At 39.9% G+C, this 21354-nt stretch overlaps 4 protein-coding genes across 6 annotated transcripts; 2 read left to right on the plus strand and 2 right to left on the minus strand.

Moving 5' to 3' along the window:
* Positions 1–733: 733 nt before the first annotated feature.
* Positions 734–10788, minus strand: LOC131298380 (naringenin,2-oxoglutarate 3-dioxygenase). 2 transcript variants are annotated; one of them, XM_058323810.1, is made up of 4 exons: positions 10775–10788; positions 2769–3139; positions 1395–1823; positions 734–1167 (listed from the first exon to the last, which is right to left on the minus strand). In XM_058323810.1, exons 2-4 carry the CDS (start codon positions 3126–3128, stop codon positions 874–876), a joined length of 1083 nt encoding a protein of 360 aa, XP_058179793.1. In that variant the 5' UTR covers positions 3129–3139; positions 10775–10788; the 3' UTR covers positions 734–873. The 2 variants fall into 2 exon arrangements, with proteins under 2 accessions (XP_058179793.1, XP_058179792.1); XM_058323809.1 differs by lacking the exon at positions 10775–10788 and having other exon boundaries at positions 2769–3405.
* On the minus strand, positions 5131–6772 carry LOC131336312 (uncharacterized). The gene is made up of 3 exons (XM_058372101.1): positions 6218–6772; positions 5483–5676; positions 5131–5242 (listed from the first exon to the last, which is right to left on the minus strand). Exons 1-3 carry the CDS (start codon positions 6770–6772, stop codon positions 5131–5133), a joined length of 861 nt encoding a protein of 286 aa, XP_058228084.1.
* On the plus strand, positions 7647–9372 carry LOC131298379 (uncharacterized). The gene is made up of 3 exons (XM_058323808.1): positions 7647–7814; positions 7955–8394; positions 8579–9372. Exons 1-3 carry the CDS (start codon positions 7733–7735, stop codon positions 9146–9148), a joined length of 1092 nt encoding a protein of 363 aa, XP_058179791.1. The 5' UTR covers positions 7647–7732; the 3' UTR covers positions 9149–9372.
* Positions 10789–16679: 5891 nt separating the features above from the next.
* On the plus strand, positions 16680–21221 carry LOC131298382 (protein ANTHESIS POMOTING FACTOR 1). Of its 2 annotated transcripts, XM_058323817.1 has the most exons (13): positions 16680–16817; positions 16913–17004; positions 18702–18802; positions 19007–19107; positions 19182–19248; positions 19345–19444; positions 19525–19638; positions 19750–19887; positions 19994–20078; positions 20222–20271; positions 20588–20782; positions 20871–20942; positions 20980–21221. In XM_058323817.1, exons 1-11 carry the CDS (start codon positions 16811–16813, stop codon positions 20729–20731), a joined length of 999 nt encoding a protein of 332 aa, XP_058179800.1. In that variant the 5' UTR covers positions 16680–16810; the 3' UTR covers positions 20732–20782; positions 20871–20942; positions 20980–21221. The 2 variants fall into 2 exon arrangements, with proteins under 2 accessions (XP_058179800.1, XP_058179799.1); XM_058323816.1 differs by having other exon boundaries at positions 20871–21221.
* Positions 21222–21354: the final 133 nt, after the last annotated feature.

The following is a 21354-nucleotide window of genomic DNA, read 5'->3' on the forward strand; positions in this document are numbered from 1 at the left end:
TATAATAATGGGTCAATTTTGTTGATCCATATTGAATAATATGCAGGAATTTTCTATTCAGGTAATTAAGTTGCACAAGCAACTGACTAGTATTGAACAATTCGATCAGATTAATCAAGTCTGAGAACGATTACCAAGTCCGATAACCATGATTATGAAAGTACGTCTACAACGCAAACTGTTGACATAAATAAGTGAAAGTGCATGCATCAAGACGTCAGTGAAACCCTAGCTAGGGGCAGGAACACAACTAGCAGCAAGACTTGGGATCGGATCGTCAAATGCATTATTTTTGAAATAACAGAAAAAATGAGCCTAATGACGTACATCAAGTCCAAACTTCCTGTCTTGCATGCAAAGTCGCTCTAGCGTGCGCTTTGGATTGAGAGAAAATGGAAGAGAAGAAAGGAGAGTGCCGATCCTGAGAGAGAAAAATATACCAATGAAAGGTATCTTTTTTCCTCAATTCTTTTTTTTTTTGGTCTCACCTTTTTAGTTGTGCATACAATTGACTTGGTTCTCATTTCTTTACTGTTCTTATTTTTTCTCACAATCGAAAGGAGTTGTAAGTCACCAACAGTTACATGATTAACGATTGGTTTTGAGTCGGAATTGAGTCGGAAGTCACCCAAAGTTAGTTATATGATTAACGATTGGTTTTGAGTCGGATGTTTATGGCTAAATCATTCCACAAGATGTTGAATTTTAAGAAATGGTACAATTTGGGCAGTGGTTAGAAGTGGGGCAACTTATTTATTTGCATTATAACATGGCTCAAATCCCACATTACATCAAAAAGAAGTCAGAAAGTGCCCACTTGACTTGGGAAAAGGAAAGCCCATCAATGATCCATGGCAACTAGCAAAGGGGGGTCTAAGCAAAAATCTCCTCAATGGGCTTGGCCTCCAATTTGGCTTTCTCCAAGCTCTGCTCCTTGGCCAGCTTCTTTAGCCTGGCATTCTCGAGGTCCTTGGTCATCTTCCTCCTGTACATTTCACTGAAGGGGATGGGTTCCTCCATTATTGGCTTCTCACCTTCTCTGACCTTCAACGGGTACACGGTTGCGTCCGGAGCTGGGTTTTGGAACGTGGCTATGGACAGTCTGCTGTAATTCGAGTTCACCACAGCTTGGTGATCCGCGTTCTTGAACCTCCCATTGCTCAGAAACTGTTTTTGCGAACATGGAAATTGTTAGTTTTACTGAAATAAGTTTGAGGGGGACAAAGTCATGAAAAATGTCCATAATGCAGTAGCCAGTAACAAGTGTGAGCTACATTCAGAATAATTGAGCATACTGATGAAGTAGTGAGCTACCATGGTCCATGGATATGAATGAATTCAAGCAACAAAACTAGTGGAACCAGGGTTAATTTTAGTAGTTTGTAATTACTCACGTGACCATGGTCGCCGAGGTTGACAACGAAAGCGCCATCAACAGGCTGAACAGTGATCCAATTCTTCCCACCATCCCTAGTGGCCTGAAGCCCACCAACCTGATCCTGAAGCAAAAGGGTGATAGTACCCGGATCGGTGTGGCGCTTGAGTCCAAGAGTGAGGTCTGGTTCCGGACACTTGGGGTAGTAATTGACCACCACCTTCTGGTCCATGTCCACACATGCCTTTGTCAGTGCATCTTTCTCCAAACCCATTGCCTCAGACAACACGTCCAGCAGTTTGCAGGCAAGTTCCATGAGTTTTTCGCTGTATTTTTCGGTCACTGAGATCCACCCCTCGGGCTTGTCAGGCCACCTTGAGTAGTCTCTGGCCCGGAGTGGGTATGAGAAATAGGTGACGATCTCACGCCAGTCTTGCACTGCTTCTCCCTGCAATTGACGATGATTCGATGAACATTTGATAGGCAAACTCAAACAGAACTGAAATAATAAGGGTCGTCTTCTCACTCTTTTTCACCTAATCCTTAACACATTTGATCACCAAATTACTCAATCAAAATGACCTGTTTAAACTTATAACTGCATCCTTTCTTTTGTTTTGTTGCCAAATTTACCAAGTTTTAGCGGAACGATTCAATGGCAGTGCCCCAAAGAGTGCGATTTTGTTAGTCCCACTGAAAAAATGGGTGGACATCTTTCATATACTGTGGAGTCGTCTACGACTTTCTTGACCACTTACCGATATTCAATTAAGTTGAATTTTTGGTAGAAATAGCTACAAATTGCGATGAAATGTAAATTGCGATTATCACAGAAGATGATGAGTGTAAGGGTAGTAATCGAATTGAACAGCTCGCAAGCAATTCAATGCTCAGCTTAGCTTGTTAGTAAACAAGTTGAGTTCGAGCTCAAGTTTTAAACTTATTTAGTAAACGAGTAGAGCTCAAGTTAGTTGTAACTTGGTCCGAGTATACAAGCTCAACTCGTTTATCGTATAGTAAACAGACCAAACTCGAATATTTAGGCTTGACTCAAGCTCAAGCCAAACTCTAACTAGACTAGTTGTGAACGAGCTGAGCTCAGACATGTCAAAGTCTGGCTCGGCTGGGCTCGTTGGCAACCCTCATTGATGACACATGAAAAAGAAAACAAAAACAGATCGAACGCACAAGAGAAATGCAAGGATCCTGGAAAAAATTTCCCGATAATGTCCCCTAAAGTGAAATTAATATTCGAGATTCACTTTAATGTATAGTACCCAAAATCAAGTGAATGTTAACTATTAATTTCATTTCGGGACATTTTCGGGAAAACTTTTCTAATACCCTAACATTAGCTGAAAAACAGAAAACAGAGGTTTGGAAAAAACCGTACTTGCAAATGGCTAGAAACAATGAACCCGCCCTTCTTCCCCCCGGTCATATCAAACCGGAGCTTCTCCTCCGGCGGCAAGGCAAAGAACTCCCGAGCCAACCGGGTCATGTCGGAGATGAGCCCGGCGTCGACGCCGTGATCGACCACCTGGAAAACCCCCCAGTCCTCGCACGCCGCCACGATCTTCTCGCAGATCTCCGCCCTCCGCCCTTCGACCTCGTCGAGCCCGCTGAGGGAGATCACCGGAATCACGTCGCTGAAGTTGTTGTACGCCACCTTGGGACGCTCGTCCTCGTCGCGAACGAACTTAGCGTTCAGGGTCTTCTCCTTCGCCAGGGCCGTCAGCGTCGTCGGTGCCATTTCTAGTTCTGCTCGCTTACTCACTCACTCACTCTCTCTCTCTCTCTCTCTCTCTCTAGTGTAACGCGATAGGCGTGGAGGGGCTGAACTGATGCGGAGTGGGATATATAATTGGTGGACTGGAGGAGCACGAGATTGGCAGCTGTAACTACCTCCGGCAATCAGAATGGAATGTGCGCACCTACCTATTACTACGTTGCTTCTCTTCTAGAAACTCTTTTTTTTTTTTCCTTTTAAACCAGGCGTTTGAGACAGCATACGCAAAGTTGAGAGAAGAAGTGTATATTTTTCATTCGCTGACATTCGGTATAAATATAAATACACAAAAGGGATAAACTCTGATCCCTTTAGTTGGAGAAGAGATAAATACTACAAAAAGATAGGTACAAGTTACAAAGATAAGATAGAGGTATGGTTGGGGAGTCGTTGCTAGTTAGTAGTAGTATTTCTAGACTTATTGTAGGAGCAGTGATCGGGGTTTCCGACCGAATTCCCGACGCCCATTGAATCGGCTACCTACACACATCGGATGTCGTTGATTCCCGCGAAGGCCCACTCGATTTTTTTTTATAGAATTTTTGGTCGGCTCCGATCATCTGTTCGGTGATCGGAGTGGGCCCGGCGAGGCGTCGAGAATTCAGTCAGAAACCCCCGGTCGGGATCCTTAGACTTTCTGTTATTATAGGAAAATAACCCTTAAACACAACTGTGACCAGATACGTGGATTCTGACACATTGAACACTTTCCGATACAATTGTTTGTATTTGAAATCATTTTCTAAAATGGAAATGATTTTCACACTTCTTTTTTTGATAAATACACTACAATTCTTGTCTTTTAGTGAAAAAATTGCACATGTAAGTTTCTCTAAAAGGACAACAAATGGAGTGCATTTATTAGAAAAGAGAGTGAAAATCATTACTCTTGTAAAGTTGTGTTTATGGCATTTTGCTATTTGCAATCGAGAGCAATCCTCGCACTTTTGAGAGACTAAGCATCCAATCCAGTTTGGTCTAGGTATGGAATTTTTCTAAAATGTTACGTCACTAAGGAGAATTGTTTACTATTTCGTAAAATTTATCGATACAAACCAATCTTGTCATAATTCATATAGATCGAATGTTGATTAATACGAGACAAATCAACCTTGTCATAATTCATATAGATCGAAAGTTGATTAATACATGATCATGTGAAAACTTTATATCCAATTCAAAAATAATTGACAATGAGTAAAGAAGTCCGAACATTATATTTAAAAATCACTCATTTCACTCCAAAATAATGCGGTGCTATATTTCCCCAACAAACGAATTATAAAAACCGATAAATTTTGATTATTATCAAATAAATTCACCCAGTATTTGTATCCACAAATTTCTTGATTGAACATGCAAAATCCCTCATTACCCATGCCCTGTGGGTAGGCAGGCAAAAGAACGGTAGGTGATTGTCAAAATCAAAACAGTAACAAAAGGTTCGGTGAAATTCACGCGGCCACCTAATTTACCTCACGTTGACTCTTGGTACAGCCACCTAATTTACCTCACGTTGACTCTTGGTACAAAAAAAGTTGAGGAAAAAAATCTTTAACATCACGTTGACTTTAATGCTCCTTCCTTGCTTTATTTTTATTTATTTTTAGTTTAATTACTTGGGGCTTTAAAGGGGTGTTTTCGCTGAGTTTTAAGGGGCGTTTCCGTTATAAAATAATTTGTTGACAACAATTTTTTTTTATCATTTTTATTTAAAAATAATAATGTATTATTAATGTGTATGTTAATTTTGAGACAAAATTTTATGTATTATGTATTCATCTCAACAAGAAGAAAGGGAAAAGTAAAAAATTATAACCATTACACAAGTATTTTAAAAAATATCCAAGAAAAATCAAAATGAAAGCTTTGATAAATAATTAAATACAAATACCTCCCATGCATCGAAACTCATTGCCCATAGGCAAAAGAAAAACCATTTCAACATCACAAACAGCGACGAAAACTAGAGCAAGCATGTAATAACGAATTCAAAATTGCAACCAAGCATTTCCATTGGTTCAATAACCGATTTATAACTAGGAAGCTCTGGTCCTTCGCTAATCGGAGCTAAAACTCTGGAAATAAAAATAGGAAGAAGGCTTGATATTATCTAAAAAATGTCTAGAAAATATTATATTTTCTAAATCAGAAACATAGACGCACTTCTAAAAACCTTTTTCAAAATCTGAACCGAACAGGGTCAAAGTATCAAACCAAACCGAAAAAAGAAGTTGACTTCCAAAACAATGAAATAGGTACAAAAATGTTGGTGCCTACTAATAAATGCATACAACCCCAAACCAGGTCATACTTACTCTGTCATCAAATGTTGCCTCATCCAGTGGATGAATTCCTCAGCAGTCCCCAGGGGATGAGCAAGCTGCCACTCCAGCAATTTCTGCTTCCATTCCCCAACGAGTGGTCCCTCATTTTTGAGCTGCAAAACTCTCATGATATCCTTGCCATCCACCAGTGGCTTGGTTTCCCAAATTCTCTCTAGACCTATAGCCTATGGATGAGCAAAAAATCCGTCAAACCGTGAAATCCAGTCCAAACCGAATGGTTTGGTTAGGTTTTCAGTAGTGTGGTTTGGTTCCGGTTTAAAAAATTTAGAAACCGCGTTAAATGGTTTGGTCTGTGAATTTACATTAATGGTTTCGGTTCCAAATCGATCCGATCCGTATATAGATATAATATATATATATATACAGTCATTTTCAAATGAGGAGGTCCATTTCTCCCATTTTCCATTCAAATTACGATGATCCGAGCCGCTCAATGTGTTCAGAACGTGATTTTAAGAGTACTCGCGAGGAATCAACAAAAAAAATGACCTGGAATGGCTTCATCCGAACAGTTTTTATTTGAACCGTTCAATAAAAAACAAACAAAAACTGCTCGGATGAAGTCTTTTCGGTTGTTTTTTTTGCTGATTTCCCATGGATACCTTTAAAATCACGTTCTGAACATATTGAGCGGCTTGGATCCTCGCCGGACAAAATTAAGGGAATCAAGGACAGGAATTTCTCGGTTGCATTGTGCAATCTCACCACCGTTTCCGCGTCGCTGCACTTTAATCTGAGAGACTTGCAGATGATGTAGGTGACAACCGCGAACTTCGGATTGCCTTTCTTGCCTCGGCCGTACGCACTCTTTCTGAACGGCAGAAACAATGCCGCGTATAGAGAGAGTCTCCTTTGATTGTCAGTGAAGGTAGAGAATCCAACTCGTCTCATCAGTCTCAAGTTAACACAAAGCCTGTACCATCCATCGAATAAGCTCGAATCGATACCGGGAGGAAGACCGAATACAACCCAAAACAACTGCAATTCAAAGATATAGGTCATTGCTTCAACATTGCCATCGCCGCCGTAGGATGTCATCATAAGATCGACCTCATGACCGATACGTTCCCTGCTAACTTTATCTGCAATAGCAGCCTGCACCTCGGCATCCGAGGCAGCTCGTTTCAGCTCTTCGTCCAGAACGAAACCGAGCCTTGCGCCGAAACGAAAAAAGCTCGGAGAACTCGAAGAGGGTCGTGGGTGCAGAGGGGTTGCTATTTTTCCAGTTGTTATACCTTTCCCGGTAGAGTTACGGTACATTCCGCTTTTTTCCCAAAACCTTTTTTTTTTCAAAAAAAATGTAATTTTAAATTTAAATATAATGAAAATAAAATATGATTTTTTAATTTTTTTTGCATCGTTTAAAATATTTCAATGAGATCTATCAAATAAGATTCATATTTGTAGGAAAATTATTTGCGTAAACACATAATTTTTGACCTTGAAATTACCTTTTTTTTATTAAAGTTTCTATTTTTAGAAAGTGAAACGCCCTATTAGCCCTATCTTGCTGTATATTTATAATAAAAAGTACGAATAAACAAATGTTATTGAATGTTTATTTGTTATTAGAATAATAATATTGGCATAGCACCTATAGAAGATAAGTTAAGAGAAAATAAACTAATGTTATTTAAACATATGTTCATAAATTGGTAGATAATGTAGTTAGGATAATGCTATGATTACGGTTGATGGTACAACTAAAGAGTGATAGACCAAAATTGAATTCAAAAATGGCGGTTCTAAAACGTGCAGGTCTGTTGGTCATCATGAAACACGATGCTCTCGATAGATTTCGGAGGAGAAAGCAAATTATGTAGTCGATTCTAATTAATCGAGAGATGGGCCTAGGTGAAGTTTGCTTTCTGCAAAGTCAGAACACTGTTTAAGAAGACTTTTTGGGCCGAAGAGATACCGATAAAAGGTTGGTTTTTCATGATTGGAGTCTTTGACTTTTGGGCTGAGATAGCCCATTTATGGTGGCCCAGTCCTACTTTTACAAACTCTTCTGCTCCAAGCGAACACCCTCAACGGCTAGTTTCGCTACGGTGTCTATCCCACGCCGCTTGCACACGCTCCAACGGTCATATTTCCCTTTATAAAACCTTCACTTCTCTAGTTCTCTTCCCCCTTCAACGTCTCTCTCTCTCTCTCTCTCTCTCTGTGCAAAAGTTCTCGGGCAACAATCTCAGGCGATCTTTTCATCTAAACATTCCAATGGAAACACCATCATCAACAAGAAGAATCACAAGATCACAAGCCTTGGCTGCTTCAAACACCCACAGCATACCCACATCAAGTGAGTAACTCTTAATTCGCTCTCTTAGTTGTAATCCATACCCTTATTCAAATACGCATACGTTACATTAGATTTTTTTGGGTAAATTATACGTTACATTAGATTGGTTGTATTGATAATCTTTTGATTGATTTTCTCAGAAAAGATTGAGGATTCCGAAAAGGGTACCGTTCCAAAATCAAGACAGCGAACTGGGTCCCAACCGCTCATCGATATCACCAACGATTCCCCGATAATCGGGATAGCAATGGGGAAATTGAAAACCCCGTCGTCCACTTCGGCTCTGTCCAAGAACGGGGGCAATAAACACCAAGCCAAGACTCCTGGTTCAGGGGAGGCCTTACTGAGGGGTCAAGTCAAGACCCTTTTGCAGAGGGTGGAGGAAGAGGCCGAGTTTTCGAAGAAACTCTCACTGGAAGGCAGGCCTTTCCTTCATCTGCAGTCTCCGGCCAGGCTTCTCGCCCCTACTCCGGCGAACACACCGCAAGTCTTGAGCATTTCTGGTGAGGAGTACTTCAAGAGTTTCTGTCTAGCTTCGGTTACGCCGTCACCGGTCCAAGAAGAGCTCATGATTTCTCAGGTGTGAATCTTGGAATCTATAATTGTCAATTGGGGTTTTGCTAGTTGCTACTTCTGAAATCTTGATTTATTTCCTGAAATCTACGATCCTCTACTAATATGATTGTGTGTCAGTGCCTGTTTTGAATTGGGGATTTTTGCACGGACTTATTGGGGGTTTAACTTCTTGTTGTTTTGAATTGCAGATGGTTAGTGAGTTATTTGATGGAAGTAACAAGCAAGAAGGTCCTGAATCAGAAAGGAGCTGTCTGATAACTAGGTCTCTACTCTTGGACTTCTCTGACAAATCAGAAGTCTCTTCTGACTCTTCTGGGCGTTCCTCTGTTTTGTCACCTGAAGGAGAAGGTGAAAGCAGAGAGAAGTCATCTGCGGAGGACGACGACGCTTCGGTGTGGTCTATTCAGGCGATTGCGAGTAGTACCAAAGATGAAGAGGAAGAAGAAGAAGTCGATGACTGTGTCGAAGACATCGGAGAAGAGAACGATGGAGATGATTATGACTACGAAGAAGAAGAGTATGGTGATGATGGAGGGTTGCTTGATGCTTTGTGTGAAGGGATGAGCAAAATCAGTGTGTATGGGGGGGAGAGGAAAATGGCTAATTTCGCCGGAAGGCACACGCGATTCGTGTACAACAGTGATGATGAACTTGTTGAAGGAGAAGAAGAGTATGTTCTGAAACTGAAGGGATTGCCAACACCAAAAGGGAAGCACTTTCGCTTCCCTCTGGAAATGGAAGAAGGAGAAGAAAATTGAGTTTCTTGGATCTACTTCAAAGGGGGTCTCATTCTTGTGAAGCCTGTTTTTTTTTTGTTTTCAGTTTGGATTTTGGTGGGGTTTGATTTTTAATTTGGTGTTGGTGGTTTATTTTGTCTTGGGAGCTCTCAGTTTTACTGATTATAAATGGTCACACAAGTGAACCGATTGAATACTTGTTGCAAGCAATGAATTAATTTGACTTACAGCAGCAGTAGTTTTTACGTTGGTTCTTATTGTCATTTGTGGCTGTTTTTTGTGCACTACTAATGTGTCAAATAAATTTTGATCTCTCTGACATATATGTATGACATGGATTAATATCTACTAAGCGCAATGTGATATTGCTTCATTTGTGTTGTGCCATTTTGCTTCATCGGATAATTTCTAATTCATTCAACTATCAATGACGTTGTGCCCTCGCATCATTATGTCACCGTATTACAAAAATTGTTTGAAAATTTTATGTTGTTCAAAATTTCTTGCATATAACAAAAGGTGTTGTGGGCAACACTCAACTTGAAACATTAGTAGTTAAACAAAGGGTGTTGTGGTCGATCAATCTGGAAAGGATCGAGTGAGTAAAGGTTTGGATGAAGTTTATGCAAATTGAGCATAAAATGATGACCCAGCAAGCCTAGGATTAAGAAGCAAAAAAGGTACTAGCCTGGACCGAATAGGCGGGGGTCGTCAAGGCAAAATGAGGACGGCTGAGTGTCATCATAATTATAACAAGCGAACAATAAGCCTTCTTTCTATTCCCAACAACCTGGTTGTTGCCCCGAAGTGAAGCAAAATAGTTTGAAATTCGCCTCGTAGAGAATAGGCCTGAGGGATGAAGAAGGCATTGATCAGCAGCTTAACATAGGCAACCAGCTCCAATCCGTACAACTGGGAATGGATGCTTCGATCCAAGGTCCCCCATTTCCATCCCTTTGAAACCCGCCCCCCCCCCCCCCGAAAGAATCTCCTGCAGGTGGAGGACGGATCATCTCATCACTCACCTCGACCCTTAAACATAGATGTTTGTGTTCAACGGGCCCTTGCTCGACGTCATTTTGCTACTGATTCAAGTCCTCTCCTACGAGAGTAGAGGTCATTCGATCCACTCTAACATGAAAGTTTTAACAGAACTTGGTCGGACCCCTCCCCTCTCATGTAAACATAAGCACGGCCTGAGAAAACCATCAACGTGTGAACCGGGTTGAAGATTACAACTTACGCCCTTTAAAAACCAATCTCTTTAGATTCCCTTACTAATTACTAGTAGGAGCTCCTAAGCAATCAACTGGATGAAGAAGTGCCGCGGAGGTCACAAGGGAATCAGGTTCTTGAGTTACTGAAGAGCGAAAATCCTCTTTAGCATGGAACTAATACATCACAACCTACCGGAACCTGTGACACTACAGGGGTATAGTATAGTGATCATCCGGACCGTCTGTTTTCCCAATCAATGGTTCAGATTCGTTGTTTAACACCATTTTGTAAGCATGAGTAAGATAGAATATAAACAAACGAGAAGTTTTTGGGTGCCTGGCGTGGTACGTCGATGATTCCAACAGTCCAAACGTGTTTTGGACAGCCCAGATTTATTCTCTCTCTCTCTCCTCTCACCTGACCACTCACTCACTCTCTCTCTTTCTCTCTCTCTCTAAAATCTAGACCATCTAAAACAGGTTGGACGGCTAAAATCGACGATGGGGTACAACGTGTGTGGTACTTGTTGGAAAAAATAAATACTATTTTTTATGTGGTCCTATGTACTGTGTTTTCTAAATTGGATTGCAATGTGATTGTTGGACTTAATAGATTGAGTCATGCTAGTCAATTATGTGATCTACTTGGTAGCACGAGTTTTTTCCTATTGGGTAGTGGTTTCCCAATTATAATATGTGAGATTAAATCTTTACCATTGATTTCATTGTTTCTATGATGGGAACAGAAACATATGGTGTACCCGTTGTAGAGAAGCCGTCCCCGATAAGATTATTTTTGTGTAAGCTCCCCCCCTTTTATAAAAAAGGCTTACGTTCACTTTTATCCCATGGGTTTAAAATAATCATCACATAAGGTAGAGCACTCTAGGTTCTTCTAAACTCTTGGAAGATGAACTTTCCTCCGAGCATGTATTTTTTTTACTTTCGACGGGATTTGTATTGATAATATTGAACTGGGGGAACATGAAACCAAGTGAACCCTTAATAAACAACTTTGGTGGCTGTGCTCACAGTTCGGACCTTGTTTCGAGCTCAATAACATGATTTGAACCGTTCACTGTTCAGATCTACACGCGAATAACCACCCCGTAAAAAATCAAGTCAATCGAGCATTCATTAACTTAGTAAACAAATCTTATTTTTAGTGAGTTGTGGATGCCCGTAAATACTATCGATGTTTCTTGGTTGTTTCATCTCATTTGTTAAGGGTGGCAGGTCGGATCGATTTTGTGAGTTGTTAGCGTGTGACCGTGAGACTCATTTGCCGCGGCAACTCCAGCAAAATTCAAGGGGAAATGACCATTTTATATTTTTATTTTATTTGCAGGATTTTTTTTCATGTCTATTATGTGTACAATTAATAGATTCCTCAATAATGGACTGACTTTAGATTAATGGTGAGATTATGTTAATACGAAGCTTCTTATGACCAAAACGTAGTGATAATTAAGCCAAGTAGTACTTCTGATTGCCATTTAATCAAATTCCACGTAAGTGAACTGTTAACGGAAATGAGCGGCTAAATTTTTGATAACCTCAAGAGGTTTTTTTTACGGTGAAAGTCAAACCTGCGAACTTTGAAGAGCAAATCCTTATATATGCTCCCCGGCAATAACAAGTGTTGCAAATGTCAAGAGTAACCTTCACAACCTAGATGTACCTCGAGCGATGAGCAAATGTTTGAGCTCAACGACTGATGTTCGAGGTGTTGAAACTTCTCAAAACCATCTTGTTAGGTAAATTATCACACTTTAAAGATGATTAATGTTTTAAGCTCGGCTCGATAAGTTACCCTTGAATATATGAAAATAAAGTTACTTCTCTCTACTTAGGCATCCCAATCGGAGGGGATCGGTGAGCTATTGCAAGCACCGCTTTGATAAGTTGAAACGATGACCTTCTAGACCTATCTGAAGTCAACTAATCATAATGGCAAAATATAACAGAAACACTACAGTCACCGACCGGGAGGGTCGGTGACCGGCCACCGATCCCGTGCGGGGTCCACTCCGGGCCCCGCACAAATGAACCGAGCCGCTCAATAATTTAAAAAAAAAAAAAACTGAGTGGGCCTTGAGAGAAATAAGCTCAATCCAATGTGTGTACGTGCTCGATCCGAGCCGTTCCAAAATCAGATGATCCGAGCAGTTCAAAAATAAAAGTTTGGAACGAGCACGTACACACATCGGATTGAGCTTATTTCCCACACAGCCCATTCGGTTTTTTTTTTTAAATTATTGAGCGGCTCGGATCATTCGTGCGGGGCCCGGAGTGGACCCCACACGCGGTCGGTGACTGTAGCACTGTTGCAAAATACTATAAGGTTATTGAACGAACATAACCACATAACCCTATCCGATTTACCTTTAAAATATGAGTAGCCTACTTTTCACAAAGTCAAATTGATGTCTATTTATACAAGGCGTATGTCATTTGATCAAGCGGTTACTGTCATCTGATTGGCGACTAATTTTGATTTTGTTACTTGAATGATTTATGCTGACGTCCTTTAAAGATTAACTATTTGAAGCATTAATTTGGCGTGTGATTTGCAATTCTAAACTCAAACTTAACTACATTTCTAAAACTCTTTAAGTTTTGGCACCATGTGTAGCAGCCTTTGGTACATATCTTTCGGCACCCAAAAAAGGATTGAACTGTCCAGTTTTGCCTATTTGTGGGCTCTTTTTGGACTTATTTCTCTGATCGAAACCGTTAATTTCATGAACCTCGTCAAGATTATGAATCATGTCCTAATTCACGTTAGTCGATCAATCAATACATGATCACTGCATATTTACACATTGATATAAATGGCACTGATCTATTGTGCCAGAACTTTTTTAAGGTAAATGTATTTCCATAATCATATTAAATGATACTATTCAATTAACATAATTTTTGACACGATTGATGATCTCGATGAATTTAAAACATAACGATTTCGATCGTCAAAATAAGCTTGAAGTCTAAGGTCATATAAGACCAGCTGCTAGCCACATTCCAGCCAGCCAAGCTTAGGTGTGTGATCTTCAGTCCAACCCATAGTATATAATCCCATTCTCTCCACACCCACACCCCCACATGGTTTTCAAAGACCATTTTCCCCAACCAAACATGGACCAAAAGCCCAAACCACCAAAACAGAGGATTAACAACACCACCGCCACCGCCAAGTCCTACCTCTGCCTCCCCAGATTCAGACCCACCACCACAACCACCACCACCTCCACCAGCCACCCCCGCCGCCTCCTCTCGCCGGCCATCTCCCTCCTCGACCGCCTCCGCGAAGCCGTGTTCCGCCTGATCATGCTGTCCGCTCTCAGCTCCGCCACCAAGTCAACTAGGAAACAACCCGACCGAGCAGCCGCTGATCGCCGCGAGAACAAAGCTAGAAACTACCACCCATCGGAATCATCTCATTACAGTGAGGCCGTGGCCGACTGCATTGAGTTCATTAAGAAGTCGTCGGTGACCGCCGCCGACGACCGCCGTGATTCCAGTGCGTGCAGTGCCCGTAACTCCGCCGTGGATGGTGCAAGTTATGTGCTGTATTGAATCGGTTTGATCATTTGTTTTTTTTCCTTTTTCCAGATATTGTTTTGGAGGGTGTTTTTTCTCCATTCTATTGCTTTAAGATAATGATTGTACATTGATTTACATTTAATGGGAAGAATTACAGGGCATTTATAGAGCCTTTTTTTCTTGTTTTTTTCAAAGTTATTTGGTTGCCCAAGAAGTTGATAATAACACAACCGAATTTCTGCTTAGGTGAGGGGGCTGTGCTCTCTCTCTCTCTCTCTCTCTCTCTCTCTCTCTCTCTCTCTCTCTCTCTCTCTCTCTCTCTCTCTCTCATTGCTTCCTGTTCTGTTAGTTAGATGGTAAAACCTCTGGGCAAAATAAATTTTCTGCTGTCAGAAGTAAGTTTAATTAGCTAAATAAAAGAGTATCGATTCTGTTTTCCCAATGTTAACTCTTATGCGTACCGTAAAAATTGTGCGACCTTAGTCACATAATCTTTCAAATGTCTTGCGCACATGCTTTCAATTCTCGCATCACCATCACGCTTTCAATCCTTTCTCTCATGAATTTCAGTAGATTGGGATGAATTTTAAATATGTTTTTACGCTCTCGCTCCTACACGCGTCAAAAAACAACCAAATATCATCATTGCCTACAAAAAAATAATAATAATAATCTTACTTTCTAACAAAAGAAATTGGTCAAAATTTCTCTGTTTGTCTAGTGTTCCATGAAATTAGATTGAGGTGGAGGAGAATTCTCTTATGTATTATGCATTTCTGCAATTATATATAGTCAATTTCGCTAAACTTCAAATATCGACGTTAAAATTACGGCAATGATTTTGGTATTTCATTTTTTTGATAATCAAGACTCTAATATTTTGTCTTGTAGTGTTCTTGTTATGTGCATTTTAAAAAAACACTAAAAAAAATATTAAAATGTGATTATTAAAAAATAAAGTTCCAAAATCAATTACTCCACTACGTAAAACTTTTAGGTCAATCCTGCCCTAGATTTTTAGGTCAGAGTCAAAAGTACATAGGCTTTTGCGGGTCGTGCGATAAGATTCTTGCTTTTGATTTGGAATTGGTTAAAGAAATAGTACTCCAAGGTTAACTCTTTAGGCAACATTTTTCGTGAAGAATAACATTATTTTAACAGAAAAAGACAGACAAACCGACTTCAACAGTTCAACCTTAGTCTAAAGAACTTGCGCGCCAACTTAGGTGGGTCCTTGTAAATTTTGATTTTTTTTTGTTTTGTAGAAATGACATTTTTGTGCTGAAAAGTGGTTATTTCTCAAAATACTTTGGGTAAAAGTGTCAAAATTTAACTCTTCTGATTCCTCTCGTCGAAATGAATCAATAATCCATAAAATTTTAACGCAAAATTAACGAATGTAAAAAAAACTCAAATAAGAACAAAACATTCAGATTTAAATTAAGTCTAAAAGAACACTACGTTGGTAGGTCCCTTGGGGACATTAGATAAAATTGAAAATGTTCCAGCCACTGCACCAAGACAAGCCTCTCATTAGAGCACGCCTGGTGGGGGCCCATAGAGCATCTGTTTAAAAAAAAATACTATATTAAGTAAGGTGTTCCATGTCAAACAAGTAGTATAAAATCATATTGGGTGAATTTAGAAAGTGATGGCGTACCTAAAGTTAATCAAGTTTCCAACTCCAAAATAATTCTGAAGTTTTTTTTTACTAATAATGCAGCACAGCCCCCTCCATCTGGAATCTTAGGTCGTTTAATCGCAATGTAAAAGACAGATAGATGGTGGAAGAAGTTTTTGGGTGAATCACGTGGCGGTACTCAGCGCTTATTCGAGCCGTCCAAATGTGTTTTGAACGGTCCAGACCTGAACACTCTCTCTCCCTCTCAACTGACCACTTCCCTCCTCTTTTGTCTCTCTCTAAAATCTTGACTATCAAAAACACGTTTGAACGGCTAGAATGCACGTTTGGTACTATGTGGACCGTGGACTATATCACTATACCCTACTCCTATTTGCACCCAAAAACTTTTGAGGTGAAAACCGGTTATCACAGTCATTTTTGCGGAAAGAATAACCTAAAAAAGTTTATTTTGAATGAGAGTGCACTCTATCCAAGAAAATTATGATTTCAAAAATAAAGTTTAAACACGTTTAATATTTATTTTTAGCCCACGAGCAAAAGCTAAAGTTGTGCCAAATATATTTAACATATCTCTCCGGTTTAAGATTCGAAATCTCACAAGTGTGCTATCAATTCTTTTGGTTTAGTCCAAACGAGATTTTACTCCAACTTTAATTAGTCCCCTTATATTAGACGGTAGAATTAGTCCCTCCAAAATTAGACGAGGTGCTTTGGCCTAGTCAACTGAAACCAAATCACAACTCCCATGACGCCATAGTATGAAATTACTCATCTAGAAATGAGTCAATTTCTGTTATATCCCTTCAACTTTACACAAAAGTCTACTTTGATCCTTCTAGTATTAATTTGGATAATTTTTAACCTTGCATTTTGAAAATTGTTCCAATGCCAACCCTTTTATGACTTCCGTTAATATTTTGGATGGAAATTGGTCGTGTGCGTAGCACGTGACCAATTTTGAGGGGCATTTTTGGCCATTTCCCTCTCCCCCTCCATGTCTCTGACAGCCATTGGGCCACAATGACCATACTGGCCAGTTCATTCGGCCGAGGCCCTTTACTAATTGCCTTCTACTCGTTCAGCCCAGGCCCACTTACACACTTGCCTTCCAGCCCAGCCCAGTCCAGGTTTCCCGTGTTGTTTCGGAAAAAGTCGGAGCGGAAATTCTCTCTCTCTCTCTCTCTCTCTCTCTCTCTCTCTCTCCTTCCTTACATGGCTCTGGCCGTTTGAGGAACTTGTGTGACACAGGTCTTTGCCAAATCTTTCGCTAAAACTATGGCGGGTAATCACTCAAATTGACAAATACGTACCGAATCTATGTGGGTTTGTGTTTTTCGGCTGCCGTTGTTAATGTGTTTCCCTTTTTCTTTTTGGCAGGGGGACAGCCGGAGAGGGAAGACAAGGTGTCGTTGGAGCTCGCAGAAGAAATAATTCAGAGCATGGAAGTTGGCATGGCCTTTCGTGACTATGTAATACCCTTTCCTTTCCAACCCTCTTCTGATCATTCGTTTCTTTACTTGTTCTACTTCTACATGTACATGGGAAATTAGAATTCTTTACGGATTGGAAACTATGCTGGGTTTTTTTTTTTGTGTGTGAATTCTGTTGGCTATTTAGTTGAATTTTAGCTAATGAGGCTATCCATAGAAGGTATAGATTAGTTCTTGCAAGATGCAGAAGATGGTCTCGAATTTGCTCACTTTAGTTTCATAGCTAACCCTTGTAGTCAGGGGCAGCTCAGATTTAACGTCGGTGACAAAATATACTCCAAAATCAAATTTATGTGAAAAATTAAATTTTTATGCATATAATCCATTGTTTCAAGGTAACAACTACGAGCATATTAGAATTTTTAAGTTGCAGGGTTTATTTTATTTTGTGTTATTGTGTCATATTATCTACTTGTGTTCTCAAATTAAACTGACTGGAGTATCTTCTATTTCGTGCTGCTGGTTTTGAATCCAGAGGGTTAAAGTGAGCCTCTCAAACCTAAGTGCAGCCGCCCAGTAATAGGTGCTCGAGCTAAAACCCTAAAAAAGATAGAACCCATAGGGGTTTTCGTGATTAAGCATCAGTTTGGTTGTTTCTGGAGGAAAAAAATACTTAGTTCACCTCTACCCGGGTCCCGATAGATTCAATTGGGGAGGGAGGGGGCTCTAGGTATGCCTAATGTCATTACCACTATCTAGTTGTTGTAGGTAGCACAAAGAGAAGAAAGCAACAAATAAATGTAAGAGAAAAGAGGAGTCATGAGGCATGACATGAGACTTTCTTGGATGATGTATAAGATATTCGAGGCTGATCTATAGCTTGTTGTGACCAGTCTTTATTGGTTGATGTATAAGATATTGAGGCTGAGCTTTTCCTTGTTGTGACCAGTCTTTATTGGTTGGTGTGTACAAGGTTTAGGCTGAGCTTTAGGTTGTTATTGTTAGAGCTTGTCCCACATTGGTCAAATATAACCTTCAAACATAGTATATGAGCCTGGGCGGCCTCTCCACTCATTGCCAATTGGTTTTGAGTTGGATGCTTTAACATGGCATCAAAGCTAGGCTTTCAGAGGCATTTGGACAAGACTCTCTATCGCTGATAGTTAGTTCCCCTCTGTTTGTCATTGATGGTTGATCGTTGTCATATGTGTTGAATCGTTTGTTTACCTCACCACGTTTGAGTCAGGGGTCGCACGTGTGGGGGAGTGTTAGAGCTTGTCCCACATTGGTCAAATATAACCTCCAAACCTAGTATGTAAGCCTGGGTAGCCTCTCCACTCATTGCCAATTGGTTTTGAGTTGGATGCTTTAACAGTTATGATCAGTACATGGTGCTCTGTGCAAATTACTTGAAGCCTAGTAGCCCTTAGGTTACCAATTGATAAAATTTTCATTCAATCCGTTGGGTCGTCATTTGTGGTGACTTTATCACTGCAAGACTCTTTGCAAAGGCTATTTTTTAACTTGTTTATGAATTTAGATCCTCATATGCTACGTAGCCGATATTGATTGTGCATAGTTGTGGTGTTCTGTCATTCGTTGACCATGTATCACTTGCTAATGATGCATTATATTGTACTTGAAGTATCTGGTTTGTGATTTCAGAACTATTTTTTAAGTGTTTCCTCATTCTTAACCTTTAAATGGACTTTTAGTAACAGTATGACTATTCGCAGAGTGGTAGAATCAGTTCAATGGATTTTCATCGGACATCAAGTTATCTGGTGACTGCTAGTGCTGATGAATCCATACGTCTATATGATGTTGCCAATGCCACGTATGCACATCCTTGTCATCAAAATTTCCATATTCCATAAACTAGATAATGCAGAACAATTTAAAAGATCGCTTAATGTAGATAACCAAATTTAGGGTTTTTCGATCAAGCAAGGGGAACTGAATGGAATTCACAAACTGTCAGTTTTACAGAACTCTCTTCATAGTCGCAGAATTGCTGAGGAGCCTTACTTGTTGGTGCCAGGTGTTTAAAGACAATTAACAGCAAAAAGTATGGGGTTGATCTGGTTTGCTTTACTTCTCATCCCACAACAGTTATATACTCCTCAAAGAATGGTTGGGATGGTATGTGGACGAATTTAATATTTGCAGTTGTAAGCTTTAGTGGAATTATGAATTTCCTCATTTAAATTGTGCAGAGTCATTGCGACTTCTCTCATTAAATGACAACAAGTACTTGCGGTACTTCAAAGGTCACCACGACAGGTACAGTTACTCACACCAATCACGCTTGTTTTACCTTATGTTGTTCCAAATTACAAGAATTATAGAAGTGAAACTTTTGCTGTTGATTTTTGCAAGGGTTGTCTCCGTTAGCTTGTGCTGTCGAAAAGAATGCTTTATCTCTGGCTCTCTTGATCGAACGGTTTTGCTTTGGGATCAAAGGGCTGAGAAGTGTCAGGTTGAGGCCTTGGCAACTTGATGCTTGTTCTTGAGATAGAAGTCATTGGTTTCTTATCTATTCGCAATTTTGTATTTTAGGGCCTTTTACGTGTACAAGGTCGACCTGCAACCACTTATGATGATCAAGGGCTTGTATTTGCTGTTGCTTTTGACGGATGCATAAGGATGTTTGATGCTCGCAGTTATGAAAAGGTTAGTACTTGATTAACAGAAACCTGAAAAGCAAGTTGGTAGCTGGCTAGCTGCAATAGACTCATGCCAAGTGCCAACAAACTCTAACACATGGAAATTTGCTTCTTGAAGGGTCCTTTTGAAATATTTTCTGTCGGGGGTGATATGTCCGATGCTAATGTTGTCAAATTCAGTAATGATGGGAGACTTATGCTTTTGACAACTAAAGACGGGCATATTTATGTACTAGATTCATTCCGTGGCACACTTGTGAGTTGTGTTTCTCATCCAACTTAGTAGAAATGTTTTGGTTGATATTACTAGCATCATAGGGTCGAATTCCTTTCTGATGCCTTTGTAATGAATGTGAATATAGTTAGCAACATTTAACGTCAAGCCGGTTTTAAGTGATGCCACTTTGGAGGCAAGTTTCAGCCCTGAAGGGATGTTTGTTATATCAGGTAATGCAAGTATTCCATCAGAAAATAGTTTTCCCGCCGAGTGATTGTTTTTCCCACAATCTTGCTTGGTGTATGGGCAGAAAATGGTATTCTTGTCCTCAAGACTAGATACTAATGCTCTCTTAATTTTGCCTGATTGGCAGGTTCAGGTGATGGTAATGTTTATGCCTGGAGCGTTCGAAGTGGAAAAGAAGTATGGTTAGCCAATTTTGTTCTCTAGTTTATTATACTTTCCCCTCCCTTTGATGTAGATTACAGTGAATTGTAGGAAGTTTTTTGTTACGCAATTAGAAAATAGAAAATGTGAATAGTTTAATACAGATCATTGATGACCTTTTTTCCAGAATTTCTCTCTCTCTCTCTGGACAACTGCGGGAGATTATGTTAGCGAATGAGTCTCTCTCTCTTTTGAGCATACATGATCTGCTTTCCTTATGCATGGATCTGTGGTTTTCATAGTAATTTTGTTGGCCTAGTTGGATGGTCACAGTCATTGTTATCTTGTCCAGGTTGCTAGTTGGATGAGTACTGAAACCGAACCTCCTGTCATAAAATGGGCTCCAGGAAGCCCTATGTTCGTCACCGGTTCTTCTGAGTTGTCGTTTTGGATTCCAGACTTGTCTAAACTTGGAGCTAACGTCGCAAGAAAATAGAAACTCTTGTTAGGAAACCGTTTTCTGTTTTTAATTCCAAGAGGGCTCAAGGTTTGTTGTTTTTCTTTATACCAACTATTCATGAAGTACGAACATGCAAGTCACATTTTCCTTCTGCTTCATGGTTTTCGTTTTGCAGATTACATTAATGGACAGATGGAAGCACCTCTATCTTCTACGTAAATGTTACGCTCTCGGTCGGAAAGAAGAGATGAAATGCACATTACGCTCTCGGCCGGAAAAAAGATATGGAATGCAAATGTGCTCTGTTCCATGTGAAGGTGAAACTTTGTAGTTCAAGTTATCATGTAAAATTATATCTTCGGATTTTTTTTATCTGATAGGTATTCTACGGACTAGTTTAGCATTTGTGAATACCTTTATAGCATAAGAGTGACATAATTAGTGGAGTGACTGAACTTCTGGTACATGTACGAATATGAAGCAATTATGCATGTTGTCTATTTTATTCCAGAAAGAACATTTTTTTTTCCTATTTTACTTAGTTGATCATATATGCGGTGAAAATAATCTACAGTAATAAATACTGCAAGAAAAAAAGGGACTTGAAACGGGTCGCAAATCAGGTCAAAGGTTTGAGTAGTGTCGGGCGAAGGACTTCA

The sequence above is a fragment of the Rhododendron vialii genome, chromosome 8a (genome assembly GCF_030253575.1).
Source record: "Rhododendron vialii isolate Sample 1 chromosome 8a, ASM3025357v1".
NCBI classification, from domain to species: Eukaryota; Viridiplantae; Streptophyta; class Magnoliopsida; order Ericales; family Ericaceae; genus Rhododendron; species Rhododendron vialii.

Bases quoted from the DNA above. Each gene is read 5' to 3' on its own strand.
- LOC131298380 (XM_058323810.1), bottom strand. From the start codon at position 3,128: ATGGCACCGACGACGCTGACGGCCCTGGCGAAGGAGAAGACCCTGAAC. The intron at 1,824-2,768 runs GTACGGTTTTTT...CGTCAATTGCAG, and splicing joins TTGTTTCTAGCCATTTGCAA to GGAGAAGCAGTGCAAGACTG. The intron at 1,168-1,394 runs GTGAGTAATTAC...TCGCAAAAACAG, and splicing joins ACCTCGGCGACCATGGTCAC to TTTCTGAGCAATGGGAGGTT.
- LOC131298382 (XM_058323816.1), top strand. The intron at 19,639-19,749 runs GTTAGTACTTGA...TGCTTCTTGAAG, and splicing joins ATGCTCGCAGTTATGAAAAG to GGTCCTTTTGAAATATTTTC. The intron at 20,079-20,221 runs GTAATGCAAGTA...CCTGATTGGCAG, and splicing joins AGGGATGTTTGTTATATCAG to GTTCAGGTGATGGTAATGTT.
- LOC131336312 (XM_058372101.1), bottom strand. From the start codon at position 6,772: ATGTACCGTAACTCTACCGGGAAAGGTATAACAACTGGAAAAATAGCA. The intron at 5,677-6,217 runs GTGAGATTGCAC...GCTCATCCATAG, and splicing joins GCAGCGACGCGGAAACGGTG to GCTATAGGTCTAGAGAGAAT. The intron at 5,243-5,482 runs GTAAGTATGACC...TTTTATTTCCAG, and splicing joins AGGCAACATTTGATGACAGA to AGTTTTAGCTCCGATTAGCG.
- LOC131298379 (XM_058323808.1), top strand. From the start codon at position 7,733: ATGGAAACACCATCATCAACAAGAAGAATCACAAGATCACAAGCCTTG. The intron at 7,815-7,954 runs GTGAGTAACTCT...TGATTTTCTCAG, and splicing joins CCACAGCATACCCACATCAA to AAAAGATTGAGGATTCCGAA. The intron at 8,395-8,578 runs GTGTGAATCTTG...TTTGAATTGCAG, and splicing joins AAGAGCTCATGATTTCTCAG to ATGGTTAGTGAGTTATTTGA.